At 50.0% G+C, this 23,136-nt stretch overlaps 2 protein-coding genes across 14 annotated transcripts; both read left to right on the top strand.

Moving 5' to 3' along the window:
• The first annotated feature begins 11,386 nt into the window (after positions 1 to 11,386).
• LOC113905554 (ecto-ADP-ribosyltransferase 5-like) lies at positions 11,387 to 14,435 on the top strand. Of its 3 annotated transcripts, none has more exons than XM_027563042.1 (4): positions 11,387 to 11,539; positions 12,500 to 13,223; positions 13,806 to 13,838; positions 13,979 to 14,435. In XM_027563042.1, the coding sequence occupies exons 1-4, from the start codon at positions 11,474 to 11,476 to the stop codon at positions 14,068 to 14,070; spliced, it is 915 nt and encodes a 304-aa protein (XP_027418843.1). In that variant the 5' UTR covers positions 11,387 to 11,473; the 3' UTR covers positions 14,071 to 14,435. The 3 variants fall into 3 exon arrangements, with proteins under 3 accessions (XP_027418843.1, XP_027418842.1, XP_027418841.1); XM_027563041.1 differs by having other exon boundaries at positions 13,926 to 14,435; XM_027563040.1 differs by having other exon boundaries at positions 13,923 to 14,435.
• A 4,155-nt stretch (positions 14,436 to 18,590) lies between these two features.
• LOC113905553 (ecto-ADP-ribosyltransferase 5) lies at positions 18,591 to 22,410 on the top strand. 11 transcript variants are annotated; one of them, XM_027563032.1, is made up of 6 exons: positions 18,591 to 18,710; positions 19,004 to 19,037; positions 19,393 to 19,648; positions 20,610 to 21,239; positions 21,925 to 21,957; positions 22,046 to 22,410. In XM_027563032.1, the coding sequence occupies exons 1-6, from the start codon at positions 18,635 to 18,637 to the stop codon at positions 22,133 to 22,135; spliced, it is 1,119 nt and encodes a 372-aa protein (XP_027418833.1). In that variant the 5' UTR covers positions 18,591 to 18,634; the 3' UTR covers positions 22,136 to 22,410. The 11 variants fall into 11 exon arrangements, with proteins under 11 accessions (XP_027418833.1, XP_027418834.1, XP_027418830.1 ...); XM_027563033.1 differs by having other exon boundaries at positions 18,592 to 18,710; positions 22,043 to 22,410; XM_027563029.1 differs by having other exon boundaries at positions 18,592 to 18,710; positions 20,610 to 21,333.
• Positions 22,411 to 23,136: the final 726 nt, after the last annotated feature.

Below are 23,136 nucleotides of genomic sequence, written 5' to 3'. Positions count from 1 at the left end.
AAAAGGTTTCTTGAACCTTTTCTTAATGATTGCTATAACTCTGCCAATAACACCCCCAATTTTGCATTTCAAAAACAGCTTTCTGTGCCCAGTGCTCAGGAGGAGGGTCGTATGCCCCTTACCTAGACCTTCTCTGGGGCTTGGAAGCTGGTGTTGGTCTCCAGTGACAGCCTCCACGGGAGGGGGAGGGCAGGTTTCTCTTTTATACCACCCCTTGTACCTTTCTCACAAAGCTGCTCAGAAATGTGACACTCTCCCATCTATTTCTGGATATCTTCTCTAGGCTCAGGAATACTAGACTCTGCCCAGGGTGCTCTGGGCCAGAGCTTTTCCCATGAAAAAAGCGAATCCCTGAACCCAGAGAGAAATCAAAGATCCAGGCTGGAACAACTGACTCCTAATTGGGTTTGCTCCTGCATTCAGCATCCCTGGCCTCAGGGAGTATCTCCTCATTGATCCTTTCAAGTGATGGAGACTCATTTGAGGAGTAAGGAGAGATTTCTGAGTAGAGAGTGAGTCCCAGCTGCAGTGCTCTTGGTCATGTGGTCTTGGAGGACTTTCCACTTCACTCTAGACCACTGTTCAATGACTAGATTTGAAGCCATCTCTTGGGGTCTTTCTTGGGGTGCCAGGTCTCAGGATAAGTGAAGCAATTCCCCAAAACCAGAGAATGGAGAGAGGAGAAAACGCTGATACCAGCAGATCTGGTCCCGTGTTGTGTCCCTGCAGGCCTAGCTATCCAGACCGTATAGTATCTTCTGTTCCAGCAATTGCCAATTCTCAGGACCCTCTAGAGGGAGAGGCAGGAGGGATATGTAGATGAGTTGCTGTTTTCTTCACAGTAATGGAGAACAGCAGAGTGACTCCTGATTTTCTGATCTTGGAGTGCTTTGGGGAAGCCAGTCTAAATTAGAAGGGGATGAAGAACTTGTCTGGATTTGTTGTGTTTGCCTGAGGAGCAGTCCGGTTTCGGGACCACGTCTCTTCTTCTTCGTTTGGTCATGCTTCATGGTTTGTGGGATTTCAGTTCTCTGACCAGGGACTGAACCTGGGCCACAGCAGTGAAAGCCTGAAATCCTGACCACTGTGGCACCAGGGAACTCCTTGGGATATGCCTCTTTTCACCTCCCTCCCCACCCTTCCATAAGCCTGGACACAGTTTGTCTTCCTTTTTGATCTACAGGAAGAATTTCTGGAGGAAATGGGATTCTAGGTGAAATTTTTTACTTGTCTGGCAACCTACGTGGGTGGGGGAACAAAGATAGGGCTAAATTAATGAGCCAGAGCAGGACAAGTCCCCGGGGTGAGTTTAACTTTCTTTGCCCTTCTCAGACACAGCAGGCGGCAGGCACATCTCTTAAATCCTGGATTCTGGACCCCCAGGTCCTTGGCCATTCTGAAAGAGGAACCCTGCCACCCCAGAAGCTCATATTGCCAGAAAGCTCTTCCCCGAGCTGCTGACTGATTCCTCACTGGTCCCTTTGCATTTACCTCCCAGGTGGCATCCAAAACCCAGAGCTAGGGTATTTATAGGCAAGCCCAGGGAGGTGAGGGGAAAGGCTAGTGTTTATAAACATAGGGCGCCTGAGTCTGAGAGTCAGGGGACTCAGGGTCTGTGGAGGGCCGAGGCTGGCCCCTGAGGATGTGAGAGAGAGCTCTGCATCTGGGCAAGGCTTACTGAAGGGAAGGGGCTTAAAGAGAAAGGAGAAGGGTGGGGACCCCTCAAATGCTGGAGTACACGTGACCCAAGTAGTTGGCCATATGCAAATTGTATGCAAAACAAGGAGCACACAAGAGGTGAACTCTCAGCAGCTCTAACTCTCTTGGTCCCCTCAGACTTCTGGTGTGAGGCTGGGCCGTGGCAGTCACAGATTGCCCGAGGGAAAAACACTTTGCACAGTTCTCTTGCTGTAGCCTTGGTCTTGCTAGGAGACAAAGAAGGTCCTGGAGAGAGGCCTCGCAGTCCAAGGCAAGGGGAGTTATAGCTCTGGGCCCTGCTCCTGTCACGTGGGTGTATGTTCCTCGGTTCTTTGTCTCGTCACAACAAAGATTTGGAGCAACGGACATCAAAGCCCTCGGTGCGTCACAGCTCTCAGGTCTTGGACAAACCGTGCTACAGCTCTTAGGCAAATCAGTGTTACAGCTCTATTTTATTTAGAAGATAGCAGGAGAGAGAGAGAGAGAGAGAGAGAAAAGAGCGCATGCACGTGGGAGAGAGAGTCCGTGAGAAACCGCTTTGGCTCCTCTTTTATATGTTTTTTTCCTCCACCTGGGCCTGCCCTATGCAAATTTGGCTTAGCCAGGAGTGCTGTTTGTTCTGTTTGTTCTGCCTGAAGTCTTCACTCTGGTCCTCGGACCTTCCTTGTCTTTTAGCCACCGCCATTTTGGACTCCTTTCCCCTATTCTACCTACCTAACATTCCCCCCTCAAGAGATGGGAGGCCCAATTCTTTGGCAATAGGGGTGTCGAGGTCTTTCTGGCTACTTCCTGCTGAACTGGGGCGGCGAGGGGTATTGGGCCTCCCCCTCTTGCTAGTCTCAAGCCTCAGAGTCCTTATAGTGGTGTCCAAGGGTGTGTGATATTTTCCGTGGTCAGCTATAGTTTTATATCTTTGTTGAACTGGCACTGCATGTTGTAGCTGGTTGACCTGGGCAGAGACAAAACAGGTTAGACAATTGACAGTACATGGAATAATCATAAGCATCATCAATATGGCATAACAAGGACTAGTAGGGACATTGGTCAATTTTAAATTCACATTGCCAGGATAGCTCAAGTCCCTCCTTGTTCAGGAATCAGAAGATCTATCTCCTGTCTGTCTTGGAGTACAGTCTCTGTCAAACTGTGTTGGCTCCTTAGAGTTATCCTGAGAAATCTTATCCCCAGAAACCAGGTTTTAGGGATGTTCATTAGAATGACACTCATTGGTAGTTCTGAATAGGTATCTGAGATCTCCCAGGGGCTCACAGGTGTATTGAGTGTCCTCTTCTGTTTTCTTCCATGGCTTGACTCGTGAGTAGTGAATCCAGGAGTCATGTCCTGGTACCTTGACTGCTGTGGGGGTAGAAAGTATTACAGGGTAGGGTCCCTTCCATGTGGGCTGGAGTTGAGCTTTTGGGGACCCATCTTTCCAGACTTTAATAAGGACTTGAGTTCCTGGAGCATATAGTGGTGACTCTTTAGAGTCTTTTGGGTCCTGGTTCATACCCCACAAGCGTTTTTCCTGTTGGAATTGCCCAATGGCCATGGTATGACTGGAGGGTCTGAACCTCTGGATCTAGGAAGAGGTCATTGACATAAACAAAAGGTCTCCCATATAGCATCTCATAAGGACTAAGACCAACCTGTTCCTTAGGGGCAATGTGGGTGCAGAGGAGAGCTATTGGTAAAGCCTCCTTCCATCCCAGGGAGGTCTCCTGGGTTATCTTTTTTATCGATGATTTTAAGAATTGATTGGCTCTTCCTACTTTTCCTGAAGATTGAGGCCTCCAGGCACAATGGAGATAATTAGTAATGCCCAATGCTTTCGAGACTCCTTGGATGACCTTAGAAGTAAATGATGTCCCATTGTCACTTTGTAATGAACTGGGCAGACCAAATCTTGGAATGATTTCATGGAGCAGCTTTTTTACCACCTCCTCAGCCTTCTCAGTCCGGGTGGGAAAGCCTTCAATCCATCCTGTGAATGTATCTATCATGACTAATAGTATTTATACCCTTGAGAAACTGGCATCTGGGTGAAGTCCATCTGCCAGTCCTCTCCTGGGTAGGCCCCATGTCGTTGGATGGGCTGGGCCAGCTGGGGTCTTTGAGCTCCTTGAGGGTTATTTAATTGGCAAATGGGACAAGAGGAGACCACCTGTCTTATAGTTGTTTGGAGGCCTGTTCCTCTGAAGGACCTTTCTAGTAATCTTTGGAGGGCCTTTTCTCCTAAATGAGTAGTGGCATGTAAGGAGTTAACCAACTTCCATTGGAGGTTTCCAGGCAGAAAAACGAGTCCCTCCTTTTGGAACCACCCCATATGATCTTCTTGAAAGCCCTCGCTCTTAGCTTTAAGAGTCTCACCTTCAGTATATGATTCTGGCAAATTAGTCTGTGGAACTAAGGTGGCAATCCCTATTAGGTCATGGTTCTGTAATGCTGCTCTCCTAGCTGCCTGATCAGCTGCTTGGTTCCCTCGTGCCACTTCCATGTTCCCTTTTTGGTGTCCTTTACAGTGGGAGACTGAAACCTCAGTGGGCAGATGGACTGCCTCCAAGAGTCGAAGAATCTGATCACTATATTTGATTGGGGACCCTCGGGTGGTCAAGTGGCCCCTTTCTTTCCAAACAGCTGCATGTGCATGTAGCACCAGAAAGGCATACTTGGAGTCAGTGTAAATGGCTATTCTTTTTCCTTTTCCCAGCTCTAAAGCTCGAGTCAGGGTTATGAGCTCAGCTAATTGGGCTGAAGTACCTGGTGGCAGAGGCTTAGCCTCTATGGTCTCAAAATTGGAGACTACTGCATACCCAGCTCTTCTTTTTCCATCCAAGACAAAGCTGTTTCCATCAGTGTACCAGATTTCCTCAGGATTGGCCAGAGGATCTTCTGACAACCCCTCTCGGGGTTTTGTCCAGTGGTCCAAGGTTTCTAGACAAGAGTGAAATGGGAGAGAGCCCTCGGGGGTAGGTAGGAGGGTGGCTGGGTTAAGAACCTCACAAGGGGATATAGTGAGGCCTGGATTTTCCATCAGCATTACTTGATATCTGAGGATTCTTTGATCAGACATCCATAAGTGGCCTCTCCCATTTAGGAGTTGTTTTACTTGGTGACTGGTAAAAATAGTTTGCCACCAAAGGAGAGTTTTAGAGCATCTTCTATCATGATTGCAATAGCTGCAAGATTTCGAAGGCAGGGGGGCCAGCCTCGGGAAGTTGGATCGAGCCTCTTGGATAAGTAAGCTACAGGCTGGGGCTCAGATCCCAACCTTTGAGTTAACACTCCCAAGGCTATTCCCTCTCTTTCATGGACATAAAGTTGGAATGCTTTTTCTGGGTCTGGCAACCTCAAGGCAGGTGCCTGAGTTAAGGCCTGTTTTAGTGTAGCCTCTGCCTCCTTTTGAGGAGTTCCCCACCATCAGTGGGATTGAATCATCTCATCCCTTTAAGCTTTCATATAAGGGCTGGGCAATTAGACCATAATTGGGTATCCAGATTCTACAATAACCAGTTAGCCCCAGGAAAGCTCGCAATTGTTTTCGAGTCGTGGGGGAGGGCAACTGGAGAATTCCTTGTACCCGATCAGAGGACAGCCTCCTGGACCCGTGTGTAATCTGAACTCCCAGGTAAGTGACATTTGTCTCGACCATCTGTGCCTTAGCACGGGAGACTTTATATCCCCTTTCTGCCAAGAAGTTTAGAACCTGAATTCCATGTTGTTGGGCACTTTTCTCATCTGGAGAGCAGATTAGTAGGTCATCTATGCATTGTAATATTTTCCCATTAGGTCCCAGGTCCAGATCTAGGAGATCCCGGCTAAGGGCCTGTCCAAACAGGTCGGGGCTATCTCTGAACCCCTGAGGTAATACTGTCCAAGTCATCTGTTGGTGTTTTTCTCCTGGGGCCTCCCACTCAAAGGCAAAAAAGTATTGGGATTCTTTAGCCAGTGGTATGCAAAAAAAATGCATCTTTGAGATCCAAGACTGTAAACCCTTTGGCATTGGGTGGGATTTCTCCCACGATTACATAGGGATTGGGTACTGTGGGATGGAGGGGGACTACAGCTTCATTTATAATCTGGAGATCTTGAACCATTCGCCAGGTTCTGTCTTTTTTCTTTACTGAGAGGATTGGGGTGTTACATGACGAACTGGTAGGGACCAATAAGTAAGGAATTTATTTATTAAAGGCTGTAGTCCCTCCCAAGCCTCTCTTTTGAGAGGATATTGTTTCCGGTTAGGAAACTGAGTGGGATCTCGGAGGACAATGATGACCGGTTCAGCTTGGTGGGCTCGCCCAGGAATCCCCTGATCCCACACCTTGGGGGTTAATTTTGTCTTTCCATAGTTTTTGGTCCCTCTCTATTGAAGGTGTAATGGGTTCTTCAGTAGTAGCCAGGAGCTGTAGAGCTCTAGGGGCTGAAAAACTTCCCATCACAAGGGTGGTCCCCAGTTTAGTGAGTATATCTCTTCCCAATAAGGGGGTAGGACACTCAGGGACCACCAGAAACTGGTGGGAAAATATTTGTCCATCCCAGCAACAAAGAAGTGCTCGGGTGAATCTTTTAGTAGTTGCTTTTCCTGTAGCACCCAAAATGGTACAGGTTTGGGAGGAGAAGGCTCCGGAGTAGATGATCAAGACAGAGTAGGTAGCCCCTGTGTCAACCAAGAAATTCTCGGACCTACCTGCCACATCCAGTTGCACCCTTGGCTTCAGCCCCGTGATGGTTATCTGTGACAGGCGGGCTGGCTGGAGCGGGCCGCTTCAGTCCTCTTGAACCATCATGAGGGTAGGCTTGGCGCTTGACCTTGAGGCTCTTGGGTCCCGAGGGCAGAGTGCCGCCCAATGTCCCAGTTGATGGCATTTGTGGCAAGCCGTTCTAGGAGACTTGTCACGGTTTGGACACTCTTTGGCCTAATGCCCCGCCTGTCTACAGATCAGGCATCTGTCTTGTGCCTTGTCCTTCAAGGACTCGGGGTTTGCCATAGGGCTTCTCTGGAGGGCGGCCAGCATCTAGGCATGCCTTGTCTCTTTCTTTCTCTCCTTCTCCTGGGCCTTGGCCTCCTTCTCCTATTCCCTGTTGTAAAAGTTATTGGTGGCTGTCTGGACCGTCTCATCTAAAGAGGCAGCAGGGTCCTGCTGTTGTAGTTGCTCTAACTTAATTCTGATATCTGATGCACATTGGGACAGGAATTTGTCCTTTAAAATCACCCGTCCCTTGTAAGAGTCTAAGTCCAGGTTGGTAAACTTTTGGAGTGCCTCTCTTAGCCTCTCCAGAAAGGCAATGGGGTTCTCATTGGGCTCCTGAGTTATTGCTGAGACCTGGGCATAGCTAATTACTTTTTGTTGGGCTGCTTTCAGTCCTGCCTTCACATAGATTAGAAAATGATCTCTTTCCCAGACGTGCTCAGGGTCATTATAATTCCAGTTAGGATCGGAGAAGGGGACTGCAGTTTCCCCTACTGGGTATCTATCACTGGACGTGTGGAGCCCTGTTGCATACCTCCGGGCTTCAGGATCAGATAAAGTTTGACTAAATATGACCATGATGTCTTTCCATGTCAAGTCAAAGGCCAAGGTAATATGTTGGAATGTATCTATATATTTGCCTGGGTCATCTGTATAACTTCCCAGGTCTTGTTTGATCTGCCTTAGTTTTAAGAGGGAGAAGGGCTTATGGACCTGGGTTGGTCCGAATTCTCCTCTAGTTTCAACTAAGGGACATACTCAAGCTGGCTTTTGTGGAGGAGGTGCTCCTGGATATGGGGGCACGTTTGGGTATGAGGAAGGAGCACCAGGCAACTCGGGAGCTGTGGTAGGTGAGCCTTCACGAGGGGGTTCCTTTTCTTGGTTGCCTGTGCCTAGCACCATTTGCCTAGTGGGCTCACTTTTAAGTACTACAATCCCATACTTAAGACAGAGTTCTTTCATATCTCTTAGTCGGAAGAAAATTTGGACATGGGGATCTCTGTCCATTTCCCTTGTCTTTTGCAGAATAATTCTAATTGCAAGATGGTATTGTAATTTAAACTTCCATCCTCAGGCCAGTGTTCCTCGTCCCCCAGTGGATACTGTGGCCACGCAATGGCACAAAAGAATTTCAAACGACTTCTCCTTAGAGCTAGAGGGTCGAACAGCTTCCAGTTATCAAGGATACATTTCAAGGGCGTCTGCCGGAAAGTGGATTTGTTATTTCCCATCTGAAAGACAGTCATGACAGGGAGAAAAGAAAAAGACCTCTTTCGATTTAAGCTTGTCCTACCCAGAACTGTTGCAACCTGAGAGCCAGGCGTCCCCGGGTCAGGGTGCAGATCCCCAGGCAGACTGAGGCGTGACAGCCTCCTAGAGATCAAATCCCCGGGCAGGTCGAGGTGTGACAACCTCTCGAAGACCGATCCCTAGGCAGGTCAAGGCGTGATGACCTCCTGGGACCCCCTGGACTGGAGTGTGGGCATCCCCAAGATCTCCAGTGTTACCAAAGCTGGGTAGAATTAAGAGATTTGTAACTCATTGTTAGTTTGCCCACCGTGGACAGGAATAGATACGATATAAGTTCATCTTACCCAGAACTGTTGCAATCTGAGAGCCAGGCGTCCCCGGGTCAGGGTGCAGATCCCCAGGCAGACTGAGGCGTGACAGCCTCCTAGAGATCGAATCCCGGGGCAGGTCGAGGCGTGACGACCTCCTGGGACCCCTGGGACTAAAGGATCCCCGAACAGGTTGAGGCGTGACAACCTCTCGAAGACCGATCCCTAGGCAGGTCAAGGCGTGATGACCTCCTGGGACCCCCCGGACTGGAGTTTGGGCGTCCCCAAGATCTCCAGTGTTACCAATGCTGGGTAGAATTAAGAGGTTGGTTTATAGAGTATTTCCCTCCCAAGGCCAGCTATTTTCTGGTTGTCTCTCCAGAAGATTGTAGAGGTAGTCTTGTGGGTCTGGATGGGGCTCAGGAAAAGAGCATGAAACAGGAGGGAAGGGGGCAGAGCACAACCTTTGAAAGAATGACATAGCACAAGGGTATAATGTAAACCAATTAAAATCAATTGGGTCCAAGATGACAAGTCAAATTCAAGTAAACCTTAATCCCCAATCTATAAGCCAACAGATACACCCAGAGGTGGCAAGACATCTCCAAGGCACAAGGTCAGAAGAGGGAGAAGTGGGTGGTTCCCCAATGGCTGGGATGATCATATGAATTCCATCCCCTCACAAAACCTAGCCAGGCCTAATTCCATGGCCGCAGCCCTTGCCCTCGGCAATGGTTCACACCCCGAAGGGTGGCTTCTCTCTGGATCCTAACAAATCTACCTCTTATCACTTTGTCTCTCAATGAATTTTTTCAATGAGACATCAGAGCCTGAGTTTCATTAGTTTTGGCTGGGCTTGAGTCCCGGGAGAGGGCTGAAGGACAGGAGGAAAAAGCAGTGGGAAAAACATGCCAAGGAATCCCCTTCATAGCCCACTGGAAGATTTGCTAAATATCTGACAGATGCTCACAGTTTCATTGGTCTGATTTTTGGCACAGAAAAGAGAAAGGACAGAAGAACCCCCACCGGCTTGGGTAACAGCTACTGGGGCTCAGCAGATAGCGCCTTTGGGACATGCTGAGGAGTAGCCTCTCCAGAATCCCTCAATTGTGCCCCTGCCGCCCGCCTGTTAGTGGGAGGTTCGAGGAAACAAGAAACGAGAGATTGTAAAGGTCCCTCCAGCCATAGGAGCAAGGATCTCTTACCTTAACCGGAGGTCTTCTGGAATCTGAGACTGGGCCGCGTGAGCTTTCTGCTGAGTTCGTTTTTCACTGTCCCGGTTTCCAGCACGATGGGCCTTCCCCTGCGCTGGGTTTCTTCGCCTTCCACTTCTAGCGCGGGAGCTTCACTGAGCTGGGCTCCTGTTGTGCTTGGCCTCTTCCACGAAGAGGTTGTTTCAGCCAGGTTATATCCGAGTCACGGCACCATAGATGTCACGCGAGTGTATGTTCCTCGGTTCTTTGTCTCGTCACAACAAAGATTTGGAGCAACGGACATCAAAGCCCTCGGTGCATCACAGCTCTCAGGTCTTGGACAAACCGTGCTACAGCTCTTAGGCAAATCAGTGTTACAGCTCTATTTTATTTAGAAGATAGCAGGAGAGAGAGAGGGAGAGAGAGAAAAGAGCGCATGCACGTGGGAGAGAGAGTCCGTGAGAAACCGCTTTGGCTCCTCTTTTATATGTTTTTTCCTCCACCTGGGCCTGCCCTATGCAAAATTGGCTTAGCCAGGAGTGCTGTTTGTTCTGTTTGTTCTGCCTGAAGTCTTCACTCTGGTCCTCGGACCTTCCTTGTCTTTTAGCCACCGCCATTTTGGACTCCTTTTCCCTATTCTACCTACCTAACACTCCCACAGGGTGTCTGCTGTCAGGGAAGGGAGGTGTAGGGTCACTGCCTGGGTGGGGGGCTATAGTTAGCCATGGACTTTGTAGATTTGCAGGACACAGTGGACAGGAGACAGGGCAGCTCCTGAGCAGACACCAGGACCTGCCACCCAGAACTGTCAGCGCTCCTTCCTGTTCTTGGCCTGCTACCAAATCCAAGATCGCTCTGCTAGCCACCCAACAGCTCAATAAATTGAGAAAGGAAGTGCTGAGACAAGGAATATGAGTTTATGTGGGAAGGCCGCTGACTGAGAGAATGGCAGACTAACGTCTCAACTAACTATCTTATACGGGTTTGTATTGCCAGGTTTGTTTGGGTTTTTTTTTAGGTCAGAGAAAGAGAGGTGAGGAATAAAATAAAAAGACAAAACGGAGAGGGAGAAGCTGGGCAGAAGTAAAGTAAAAAGGGTCCTGAGTTTTAAAAAACACATCTCAGAGGAAATGCCTAGCCTATGAAAAAGATATGTTAATCTCTTTTTTTTTTGCAGCCATTCACTGGTATGGGGGTTAGATTGTTTTCCTGTGAGCTGAACAGAGGTACTTTAGTTTAACAGTCAGGCTGAGGAGCAGGGTTCTCTGAGGCAGGATTTCATGTATAATTATAACAACTGAAGCAACAAAAAGCAAGTCAAAGAAACAGTTCCATCCTAGAGTTAGAGCTGACTCCTCCTTCTAACAGGCCTGGGCCGCCTCCAGTTGGGTCTCTGACTCCAGGCCCCTCCTGACTCTGCTGCTTCTACTACTGCTGCTAAGTCGCTTCAGTCGTGTCCGACTATGTGCGACCCCATAGACATCTGGCAGCCCACCAGGCTCCCCCATCCCTGGGATTCTCCAGGCAAGAACACTGGAGTAGGTTGCCATTTCCTTCTCCAGTGCATGAAAGTGAAAAGTGAAAGTGAAGTCGCTCAGGCATGTCCGACTCTCAGCGACCCCATGGACTGCAGCCTACCAGGCTCCTCCATCCATGGGATTTTCCAGGCAAGAGTACTGGAGTGGGGTGCCATTGCCTTCTCCACTCCTGACTCTAAGTAGAGCCAAATCATCTCCCGTCCTCAATCCCCACCCCTGCCTTTATCATTCCTGTGCAGATGGCTCTAAGCACTCCAGGAACCAGGTGGCAGGGAGCAGAGTCTAAGTTTGTGCTGGGGTGGAGGTGGGGGGTGTTATAATCCAAACCACACCCACTCACTCAGACGCGCACGCTCTTGGACCTGCCAATGCCCTGCCCGGCCAAGTCCTGGGCCAGGGACCCCTTACACCAGAAAGAAAGGCTCCAAGTCTCTGTCACCATCCCAGCAAAACTGAGAATCCACAGTCGATGGTCCCACCCTCAACTGGATCTCACTCTCCAAGTGTCTCTGAGGATAATGCTGGCGGCTCTGCTGATCACCCTCAGCTGCCTCAGCCTCCACACCCTGGGCAGCCATGGGCAGGTACCTGGGGAGAGCCTTCTGCTGCAGCAAAAGGAACACTTGTGGAGGCAGGGAACCCAGGGCCTGACTCCTCAAAGATCCCTCCCAGGGATGCTTCTCTAGGATGCCATCCTCTGAATCCTCTTCTCAGGAACCTCCACCCCTGCAGGGAGCCACAAGTTCCCATTCCATCTCCCAGAACCCCACCTCCACCCACTGGTCCTCCTCTGATCCTCCTGCCTTCATACCCTCCTCCCTCGGGACAGCCTCCAGCTTCCTCCTCTCACTTCCCATCTCCCACCCGGGGCCCAGCCTGCACACTCTCCTTAGGGTTACCTGTGTACGACCCTTCTGCAGCCCCTCCCAGACCAGGGCTTGACCTCCTCCCCACTCCCACCCAGGAGGATGCAGGCTTCTAGAGCAGTCTCAGAGCTGACAGGGACGTGGTGTGGTATCTACACACCTGTGTGGGAGAGGGAAAGAGTCAGGCTGGGTATGGGGTCAGGTCATTGGAGATTGATTGCATATTTGTATGTCATCCGCACGGTGAGTCTCAGAGCCAGAAATGTGCTTGGAGGTCATCTAGCCCCACGTCTCACCACGCGCAGGAACTTCTCTTATGATAAATGACTCCTCTTAGTACACAGTGAGGATCTATATACGGTCCTGACAATAACCCTGTGAAGTCAGGAAGTATCCTCAGTGTATAGGGGGAGAACCTGAGCCCAGAAAAGTTAAGAGACTTGCCCAAGATCTCACAGTCAGTAGCTGGAGAATTCAGAACTGAACCCACATCTGTCTGACTTCAGTGCCTATTATTTAAGTTTTTGAGCTCTTGACAAAGTTCACACTCTAGATATTTGAGCATAGAAATGAGATTCTGTGTTTCTGAACTGATCTGCCCACAGCACCTCTGTTCAGTACCCTGAATTTACATGTTTTCCTGTGTGGCTCCTCTCTTTCTTTTCTCCATATGCCCAGGATATTACCTCCAAGGACCTGGATCTGGCTCCAGACACCTTTGATGATTCCTATGTGGGCTACTCGGAAGAGATGGAGGAGGTGGCAGTCCATCTGCTACAGAGGGAGATGGTCCACCACACCTGGCTGTGGGATGCCTGGGAGACAGCTGGGAAGTACTGGGAGCAAAAAAGTCCAGGGCTCAGCCTGCCTACGGGCTTCAAAACCGAGCATGGAATCGCCATTGTGCTCTATACCAACTCATCCAACACTTTGCACCAGAAGCTGAACGAGGCTGTGCAGACAGGCGGTGGCTCCTGGGAGTCCTACATAAACCAGTTCCACTTCAAGGCCCTGCATTTCTACCTGACCCGGGCCCTGCAGCTGCTGCGGGGCGGTGGGGGCTGCAGCAGGGAACCCGGGCAGATGGTATTCCGAGGCGTGCGCACAATTCGCTTTGAACCTAAGAGGCTGTGGGACTCTATCCACTTTGGCCAGTTTGCCTCCAGCTCCCTGAATGAGGCAGTGGCCCGCAGTTTTGGTAATACCACCTTCTTCTCCCTAAGAACTTGCTTTGGGGCCCCGATCCAGGACCTATCTGTCTTTCCAGAGCAGCGTGAGGTGCTGATCCCCCCACATGAAGTCTTCGTGGTTACTGATTTCTTCCAGAACGAAACCCACAGCCTGGTGACTCTCTCCAGCACCAATCACATCTGCAGCCACTTTAACTGCGCCTATCTGGGTGGTGAGCCATGCATGAGGGAAGCAAGACTGGCAGGAGACCCCTGGTTGACTTAAATGTCTAGGGCCTTTCAGGAGACCCATGTGACTAATGGGGAAGTTGAAGGCCAGAAATTAGCTGAAGTTATTTTCTTTGTCTCAGGTTCAGCCACTCAGACAAGGCCCCATGGGGTTTACTGCATGTGTGAATATTCTCAGATGATTCTCTAAATGTCCTCAAAATGTTCTTCTGCTATACAGTCTAATAGACCAAAATACCTAGTTAAGGAGGATGCTAAGCAGAGGAAAGTGGCAGGAGTGCGGCTTCAGGAGGCTCTGGGTGTAGTGGGGCTGACAGGACCCACGGATGCTATTCCCCAGTGCTGAGGAAGGGACCCAGGGATTGGGGCCAGGGTGGGGCAGGGATGGAACGGCAAACGGGGAAGATTTCTTGGGAGAAGGAGGAGGAATGGGAGTCAGAAGTATATTTGGGAGAAGGGAAAGCTGGATTGAGATGGGACGTGGCTTTGCCAGGGCTTGGTGGGAAGGGAAGTTTGGGATGTGAGGGTTTGTCTACGTGGAGGCCTCACTGTGCTGTCTGTTTCAGGGAGGAAGAGGCCGAGATGTGAGTCTGTGCCAAGTGAGTCACCCTCCTGCCCCTCTTTCCCTTGCTTTGACTCCCCTGGCCCTGCTGACCATTCACTGCCTTTTCTTCTTTCTCTAGCAGGAGGGCAGGCAGACTCACTCTCCAAGGGGGCCTTCTCTCTGCTTTCCTGGCAGACCCTGCTCTTGGCCTCTTGGGGATTCTGGCTCTTAGAAACAAGGATCTGAAAGTTCAGGACCTGCCACTTAGGAGTCCTGGGACCATGTGACCTCCATATGAAGAAGGGAGGCTTTGAAGAGCCTGGAGAAGCAAGAAGGTGGTTTCAGACCCAGACCTAGCAGCTATGTCTCCAACCAGGATGTCGGGGGATGCTGCACTGTGATGACATCAAATTTAATGTTTGGTGTGGGGATCAGAGTGTTGGGAAGGGCCTGGAAGGCCAGGAAGTGGAGGCACTGGCAACCCCTTTTCCTCTCCCAGATGCTACCCTTCTGTCGTTCCTGTCATCCTGCTCAGGGCACTTCTCTTGTCGGTTTCCCCTCATCCAGGCCTGTGATGAACATTCCGTACTGGGGATGTAGCTCCAAATCCCTTCCTCAGTTCAGTTCAGTTCAGTTCAGTCTCTCAGTCATGTCCGACTCTTTGTGACCCCATGAATTGTAGCATGCCAGGCCTCCCTGTCCATCACCATCTCCCGGAGTTCACTCAAACTCACGTCCATCGAGTCGGTGATGGCATCCAGCCATCTCATCCTCTGTTGTCCCCTTCTCCTCCTGCCCCCAATCCCTCCCAGCATCAGAGTCTTTTCCAATGAGTCAACTCTTCACATGAGGTGGCCAAAGTACTAGAGTTTCAGCTTCAACATCATTCCTTCCAAAGAACACCCAGGACTGATCTCCTTTAGAAGGACTGCTTGGATCTCCTTGCAGTCCAAGGGACTCTCAACAGTCTTCTCCAACACCACAGTTCAAAAGCATCAATTCTTCGGTGCTCAGCTTTCTTCACAGTCCAACTCTCACATCCATACATGAGCACTGGAAAAACCATAGCCTCGACTAGATGGACCTTTGTAGGCAATGTAATGTCCCTTCCTAAAAACCCCCAGATTACCCAATGGCCTCAAACCTCCCTAAGTATCCCAAAGTTCTCCATCCAATGTGCAAAGGTCTGAATGGGTCTCCCCAAAATTCAAATGCTGGAACCCTAATGCCTGATGTGATGGTATTAGAAGGTGAGTCATGGGGAAATCATTGGTTCATTAGTTCATGAGCCCTAATGACTGGAATTTTGTTCTTGTAATAAAAGACCCCACAGAGCTCCCTAGCAGCTTCCAACCTGTGAGGACCCAGGGGGAGGTGCTGGCTATGAACCTGGAAAAGCCTTCATCTTACCAGGGTGGCACCCAGATCTTAAACTTTCAGCCTCCAGCCTCCAGAACTGTTAAAAATAAATGTTTGTTGTTGATAAATTACCTGCTTTGTTGTATTTTTGTTATAGCAGCCTGAACAGACAAAGAGAAAAGGTTTCCTGAAACTTTTCCTAATGATTGCTATGACTCCATCACTAACAGCCCATATTTCCTGTTTCAGAAACAGCTTTTCTTGCCAAGTACCCAGGAGGAGGGTCGTGTGCCCCTTACCTAGACTTGCTCTGTGGTGGGGAAGCTGGTGTTGGTCTCCAGTGACAGTCACCGGGGGAGGAGGAGGGCAGATTTCTCTTTTATACTGTCAAACCCCACAACCGTTGTGCCTCTCCCACACAGCTGCTCAGAAATGTGACGCTGTCCCATCTGTTTCTGGATATATCCCCTAGGCTCAGGAATACTAGCCTCTGCTCAGGGTTCTTTGGGCCAGAGCTCTTCCCATGAAAAAGGGAATCCCTGAATCCAGAGACAAATCAAGGATTCAAGCTGGAACAAGTGCCTTCCCACTGGGTTTGGTCCTACATTCAGCATCCCTGGCCTCAGGGAGTATCTCATCGATCCTTTCAGATGAGCATGGAGACTCACCTGAGGAGCAAGGAGAAATCCCAAACTAGATAGTCTGGGTCCCAACTCCAGCATTGACTGGCCATGTGATCTTGGAGGACTTTCCACTTCACTCCAGACCATTGTTCGATGACTAGATTTGACTCCATCTCTTGGGGTCTTTCTTGGGGTGCCAGGTCTCGGGATAAGTGAAGCAATTCCCCAAAGCCAGAGGATGGAGAGAGGAGAAAACCCTGATGCCAACAGGTCTGGCCCCGTGTTGTGTCCCTGCAGGCCTATTTGTCCAGACAGTATAGTATAGTGCCTTCTGTTCCAGCAACTGTCAGTGCTCAGGACCCCCTAGGGGGAGAGGCATCAGGATACGTAGGTGAGATGCTGTTTTCACAGTAACGGAGAACGGGAGAATGACTCCTGATTTCTAATCTTAGAGAGCTTAAGGGGGCCAGTCTCATTGGAAGGGAACAAAAGAACTTGTCTTGATCTTCTGTGGTCTTTGACAAGCAGTCTGGTCTTTTGGACTGCCTCTCTTCCTTTTTGTTTATGCTCTTTGGTTTGTGGGATCTCAGCTCCCTGACCAGGGATTAAACTTGGGCCACTGCAGTGAATGCCTAAATCATAACCCCTAGGCCACCAGGGAACTCCTTGGGATGCCCCTCTTTTCATTTCCCTCTCTCAACCCTGGACACAGCTTCTCTTCCTTTTTGGTCTACAGGAAGCAGGATTCTAGATGAAGGAAATTCTTTGTCTGGCAAACCTGAGGGGATAGGGGAAAGAAGATGGGTCTGAATTAAAGAACCAGACCAGGACAAGGCCCTGGGGTGAATCTAACCTTCTACGCACACCTCAGACACAGCAAGTAGCAAGTACATCTATTAAATACTAGCTTCTGCATCCACAAGTCCTTGGCCACTCTGAAGGAGGAATCCTGCCACCCCCAGAGGCTCACGCTACCAGAAAGCTCCTCCCAGAGCTGCTGACCGATTCCTCAGCTGGCCCCTTCTCTCATTACCTCCTGCGAGGTATCCAAAACTCAGAGCTAGTGTATTTATAGGCAAGCCCAAGGAGGTGAGGGGAAAGGCTAATGTTTATAAACATGGGGTCGCCTGAGTCTGAGAGGTCAGGGGACAGAGGGTCTGGAGAGGGACAAGGCTGGCCCCTGAGGATGTGAGAGAGAGCTCTGCATCTGGAGGAAAGGGAAGCTCACTGGAGGGAAGGGGTATAAACAGAAAGGAGGTGGGTGGGGGCCATTCAGATGTTGGACAACATGTCACCCAACTGTTGGCCGTATGCAAATTGTATACAAATAAATAAGTGGAATAAACTATATGAAACAACTGACTGGTTCAAAACTGAGAAAGGAGTACAACAAGGCTGTATATTGTCACCCTGTTTATTTAACCTCTGTGCAGAGTACATCATGTGAAATGCTGGGTCGGATGATTTACAAGCTGGAATCAAGATTACCAGGAGAAATACCAACAACCTCAGATATGCAGATGATACCACGTTAATGGCAGAAAGTGAAGAGGAACTATAGAGCCCCTTGATGAGGGTGAAAGAGGAGAGTGAAAAGGTCACCTTAAAAACTCAATATTAAAAAAAACTAATATCATGGCATCCAGTCCCACCACTTCATGGCAAATAGAAGGGGAAAAGGTGGAAGCAGCAACAGATTTTCTCTTCTTGGGTCTAAAATCACTGCAGATGATGACTGCAGGCATGAAATTAGAAGACAATTGATTCTTGGATGGAAAGCTATGACAAACCTAGCGTGTGTGTGTGTGTGTGTGAGTCTCTCGGTCATGTCCAGCTGTTTGCGACTCCACAGACTGTAGCTCACCAGGCTCCTCTGTGCATGGAATTTTCCAGGTAAGAATACTGAGGTAGGTTGCCATTCCTTTCTCCAGGGGATCTACCCTACCCAAATTCTTCCACATTGGGGGCAGATTCTTTACTTTCTGAGCCACCAGGGAAGCCCATGAGAAACCTAGACAGTATATTAAGAAGCAAAGACATCACTTTGCCGACAAAAGTCCGTATAATTAAAGCTATGGTCTTTCCACTAGTTATGTATGGATGTGAGAGTTGGACCATAAAGAAGGCAGATGGCCAAAGAATTGATGTTTTTGAACTGTGGTGTTGGAGAAGACTCTTCAGAGTCCCTTGGACAGCAAGGAGATCAAACTAGTCAATCCAAAAGGAAATCAACCCTGAATACTCATTAGAAAGACTGATGCTGAAGCTGACGCTCCAGTACTTTGGCCACCTGACGTGAACAGCCAACTCATTGGAAAAGACCCTGATCCTGGGGAAGATTGAAGGCCGAAGGAAAAGAGGGCAACAGAGGATGAGATGGTTGGATGGTATCACCGATTCAATGAACATGAACTTAGGCAAACTCTGGGAGATAGTGAGGGATTGGGAGGCCTGGCATGCTGCAGTGCACGGGGTCACAAAGACTTAGTGACTCAAGGACAACAACAACAGTGCACAAGTGGTGACCTCTCAGCAGGCAGAGCCCTCTGGGTTCCCTTGGCCTAGTGCCTTGGAGTTCCAACCATGGCCGAAAGGGCCCACCCAAGGGACAGACCACATCTCACAATTCTCCTCCTCTAGCTCTGGTTTGCAGGGAGAAAAGCATCCTGGAGATAGACCTCGCAGTCCCTGGGAAGGGAAGTTACAGCTTTCAGCCCGATTCCCCCCACCCCGCTGACTGTTTTGGGGGAAGAGAGGTATGGGTATCAGGTTACTGTTTTGATGCTATAGTTAGCCTCGGACTTGGCTGACCCTCGGGACTCCCGGTTCACAGCACAGCGCAGCGTCTGTGCAGACTTCAGCCCCTGCCATGCAGAAGCTTCAGTTCTCCTTCCCTCTCTCGACCTGTTATCAAGTCCAAGCTCGCTCTGCTTGCCGCCTGACAGGTCAATAACTCTGAGAAATGAAGTGTTGAGGCAAGGAATATGACTTTATTGGAAAGTCGGTTGACTGAGAAGATGGCAGACTAATGTCTCAAATTAACTACTTATGGGGTCCGTATGCCAGGTTCTTTTATAAAAGAGCGGGGTGGGGGAGGTGAAGAACAAGGTAAAATGGCAGAATAGAGAGGGGGAGGTGGTGAGGAAGTTAAGTAAAAAGGGCTGTTAGTCTTACAAAACATCTTGCAGGAAATGCCCAGCCTGTAGAAAAAGTGTGTTAATCTCTCCTTTTTTTGCAGCCATTCACTGGTGGAAAGGTCAGCTTCTCTTCCTGTGAGTTGAACAGAGGTATTTTAGTTTAACAGTCAGGCAGAGGGGCAGGGTTCTCTGAGGCAGGACTGTATGTATGATTATAAAAACTGAAGCAACAAAAAGCAAGTCAAAGAAACAGTTCCATCGTGGAATCAGAATTGACTCTTCCTTCTAATAAGCCTCTGCTGCCTCCAGGTGGGTCCCTGACCCCTGTCCCCTCCCCACTCCAGCAGAGCCATTATTACCCTTCTACTTTATCATTCCTGGGCAGATGGCTCTGAGAACCCCAAGAATCAGGAAGCGGGGAGCACAGGCTATGGTTGTGCTGGGGTGGAAGTGGGGGATGATATAATCCAAGCTGAGTCCACTCACTTAGACGTGCCCTTGGACCAGACCGTGCACTGCCGGGCCAAGTCCTGGACCAGGGATCCCTCACACCAGAGAAAAAAGGCTCCAAGTCTCTGTCCCCCAGCCCACTGAAGCCAAGAAAGACCATCGCTGGTCCCACCTTCATCTGGATCTCACCCTCCAAGAATCCAGCAAGAATGATACAGGCCACTCTGCTGATAAGCCTCAGCTGCCTCAGCTTCTACACCCTCGGCAGTGGTGTCCGCCGTTATGACCCTGGGCAGGTAACTGGGGAGAGCCTTCTGCTGCAGCAAAGGGAATACTTGGGGGGGTGGGACCCGGGACCTGACTCCTCAAAGATCCCTCCCAGGGACGCTTCTCTAGGATGTCATCCTCTGAATCCGCTTCCTCTCAGGAACCTTCACACCCTCAGGGAGCCCCAAGTTCCCACTCCATGTCCCAGAACCCCACCTCCACTCCACAGTTCCTCTTGTGACCCTCTTGCCTTCATACCCTCCTCCCTCGGGACAGCCTCCAGCTTCCTCCTCTCACTTCCCATCTCCCACCCAGGGCCCAGCCTGCACACTCTCCTTAGGGTTACTTAAGTGTACTACCCTCCTGCAGCCCCTCCCAGACCAGGGCTTGACCTCCTCCCCACTCCCAGCCCAGGAGGATGCAGGCTTCTAGAGCAGGAGGACTGAGTCTCAGAGCTGACAGGGCCCTAGTGTGGTGTCTACATACCTGTGTGGGAGAGGGAAAGAGTCAGGCTGGGCATGGGGCCAGGTCATTGGAGATTGAGGGCATATTTGTATGTCATGGGCACACAGTCTTAAAGCCAGAATGGTGCTTGGAAGTCACCCAGCGCCACATTCCACCAAGTGCAGGAACCTCTCTAATGATAGATGACCCCTTTTAGTTAGTTAAGATCTATATGCAGTCCTGACAATAACCCTGTGAGGTTGGAAGTATACTGACTTTATAAGTGCAGGACCTGAAGCCCAGAGACTTGGCCAAGATCTTACAGGCAGTAGGTGGTGAATTCAAGATTTGAACCAATGTCTCTCTGACTTCATTGCCTGTTATTTAAACCCTTGAGGTCTTGCCAAATATCAGACTTCAGATATTTGAGCATAGAAAAGAGATTCTGGGTTTCTGAAATAATCTGTGTCTAGGACCTTAGTCCAGTACCCTGAACTTATACACTTTTCTGTGTGGCCCCTTTCTTCCTTACCTCCATATGCCCAGGGTGTTACCATCCAGTACTTGAGCCTGGCTCCAGATACATTCGATGATGCCTATGTGGGCTGCTCGGAGGAGATGGAGGAGAAAGCAGTGCTTCTGTTAGAGAAGGAGATGGCCAACCATACTCGGTTGCGGGAGTCCTGGGAGACAGCCCAGAAGGCCTGGGAACAAAAACGTGCAGGGCTCACTCTGCCTCCTGGCTTCAGAAGCCAGCATGGAATTGCCATCATGGTCTACACCAACTCATCCAACACTTTGTACCGGGAGCTAAACCAGGCTGTGCGGACTGGCGGTGGCTCCTGGGAGTCCTACATGAAGCACTTCCCTTTCAAGGCTCTGCATTTCTACCTGACCCGGGCCCTGCAGCTGCTGCGGGGTGGTGGGGGCTGCAGCAGGGAACCCAGGCAAGAGGTGTTCCGTGGCGTGCGCAGGATTCACTTTGTACCCAAGAGTGTGGGGGACTCTATCCGCTTGGGCCAGTTTGCCTCCAGCTCACTGGATGAGGCAGTGGCCCGCAGATTTGGTAGTGCCACCTTCTTCTCTCTAAGGACTTGCTCTGGAGCCCCCATCCAGGCCCTGTCTGTCTTTCCTGAGGAGCGTGAGGTGCTGATCCCCCCATATGAAGTCTTCGTGGTGAGCAACTTCTCCAAGGATGGAAACAAAAGCCTGATGACTCTCTCAAGCAGTGATCAGATGTGCAGCCACTTTAACTGCGCCTATATGGGTGGTGAGCCATGCATGAGGGAAGCAGGACTGCCAGGAGGTCCCCAGTTGATTTCAGTCCCCAGGGCCTTCAAGAGACCCACGTCATTAATGAGGAAGTTGAGGGCCAGAAGCTAGTTGGAGATATTTTTCTTTGTGACTCAGGTTCTGCCAGCTCAGTGGCAGTCAGATAAGTGCTTTCTGCATGTGTGAATATTCTTAGAAGATTCTCCAAATGTTCTCAAAATTTTCCTTCTGCTACACAGTCTAATAGACCAAAAGAACCTGGTTAAGGAGGGCAATAAGCAGAGGAAAGTGGCAGGAGGGCTGCTTCAGATCCCAGGAGGCCGTGGGCGTAGTGGGTTGATGGGACGCACATGTGCTATTCCCCAGTGCTGAAGCAGGACAGAGTGACTGGGCCAGGGTGGGGCAGGGATGGAAAGGCAAAAAGGGAAGACTTACTAGAAGAAGGAGGAGGAAGGGAAGTCAGAAGTATATTTGGGAGAAGGGGAAGATGGATTGAATTGGGAATAGTTGTACCAGGGCCTGGAGGGAAGGGAAGTCTGGAGTGTGAGGGTCTGTCTACCTGGAGGCCTCACTGTGGTGTCTTTTGCAGAGAAGAAGAGGCCAAGCTGTGAGTTTGTGCCAAGTGAGTCACCATCAGGTCCCTCCCTCGGCTCTTTGACTCCCCCATGGCCCTGCTGACCATTCACTGCCTTTTCTTCTCTCTGCAGTAGGAGGGCAGGGAGACTCACTCTCCAAGGGGGCCTTCTCTGTGCTGTCCTGGAAGACCCTGCTGTTGGCCTCTTGGGGGTTCCAGCTCTTAGGAGCTGGGCTCTGAACATTCAGTGCCTGCTACTTAGGAGTCCTGGGAACATGTGACCTCCAAAAGAAGAAGGGAAGCTTCAAAGAGCTTGGAGAAGCAAGAAGGTGGTTTCAGACCCAGACCTAGCAGGCATGTCTTCAACCAGGATACTGGGGGATTTGAGCCCATGGTAGGGTGGAGGGAGCCCGGCTCTGTGGTGGGGACTCCTGGGAACAAGCAAGGATAGTGCTGTGATGGCTACTCCATTAAACAGTGCTGCAGTATGATGACATCAAATTTCATGACTGGTTCGTTTCATGAGACTGGACTCTCTGCCCTGCTTTGGTTTTATGGGACTCAGGGACTCAAATGAATGACTTCTTGATCACTTTTAGACATGGTCCAGGTGCACACCCTTGTCACACACCATAGCCTGCAACCCCAGATGCTTTAATAGATCTAGAGGTTCCTCACAACAGCCCAGAAGGCAGGAAGGGGGACAGATGGCTTCCTCAGCCATTTGTCTGGCAAGAAATGCAGATCCAAGGAAAGAAGTCAGAGAGGTTGTTTTCAAACTAGGACCCCTGCCCCCACCCCCCACACCCCACACCCCTGTCTCAGTTCAATCAAACTTCTGAAGGAGCTCAAAGTAGGAGCCTAAGCCCAGGACATCGGGTCCCCAGAGAGCAAGCCATTTCTGTGTGTCCTCTCCCACCAGGGTTCATTTTCGGGATTGGCAATCTCAAAACACCATGAGACAGAGATTAACACACTCTGAATGAAAGTGAAGGAGGAGAGTTAAAAAGTTGGCTTCAAGCTCAACATTCAGAAAACTAAGAGCATGGTATCCGGTCCCATCACTTCATGGGAAATAGATGGGGAAACAGTGTCAGACTTTTTTTGAGGGGCTCCAAAATCACTGCAGATGGTGATTGCAGCCATAAAATTAAGAGACATTTACTCCTTGGAAGGAAAGTTATGACCAACCTAGATAGCATATTAAAAAACAGAGGCATTGCTTTG

This window comes from Bos indicus x Bos taurus, chromosome 15, assembly GCF_003369695.1.
Source record: "Bos indicus x Bos taurus breed Angus x Brahman F1 hybrid chromosome 15, Bos_hybrid_MaternalHap_v2.0, whole genome shotgun sequence".
NCBI classification, from domain to species: Eukaryota; Metazoa; Chordata; class Mammalia; order Artiodactyla; family Bovidae; genus Bos; species Bos indicus x Bos taurus.
The sequence above is the reverse complement of the archived record's forward strand: the minus strand, read 5'-3'. Positions and strand labels throughout refer to the sequence as shown.

What these genes read in the sequence shown, in the direction of transcription:
- LOC113905553 (XM_027563028.1), top strand. Translation starts at nt 18,635, where the DNA reads ATGCAGAAGCTTCAGTTCTCCTTCCCTCTCTCGACCTGTTATCAAGTC. An exon ending in CTCTGCTTGCCGCCTGACAG is followed by an intron (nt 18,711 to 19,003) that starts GTCAATAACTCT and finishes CTTTTTTTGCAG; the next exon opens with CCATTCACTGGTGGAAAGGT. An exon ending in AAAGGTCAGCTTCTCTTCCT is followed by an intron (nt 19,038 to 19,392) that starts GTGAGTTGAACA and finishes CCACTCACTTAG; the next exon opens with ACGTGCCCTTGGACCAGACC.
- LOC113905554 (XM_027563040.1), top strand. Translation starts at nt 11,474, where the DNA reads ATGCTGGCGGCTCTGCTGATCACCCTCAGCTGCCTCAGCCTCCACACC. An exon ending in TAACTGCGCCTATCTGGGTG is followed by an intron (nt 13,224 to 13,805) that starts GTGAGCCATGCA and finishes TGTCTGTTTCAG; the next exon opens with GGAGGAAGAGGCCGAGATGT. An exon ending in GAGATGTGAGTCTGTGCCAA is followed by an intron (nt 13,839 to 13,922) that starts GTGAGTCACCCT and finishes TTCTTTCTCTAG; the next exon opens with CAGGAGGGCAGGCAGACTCA.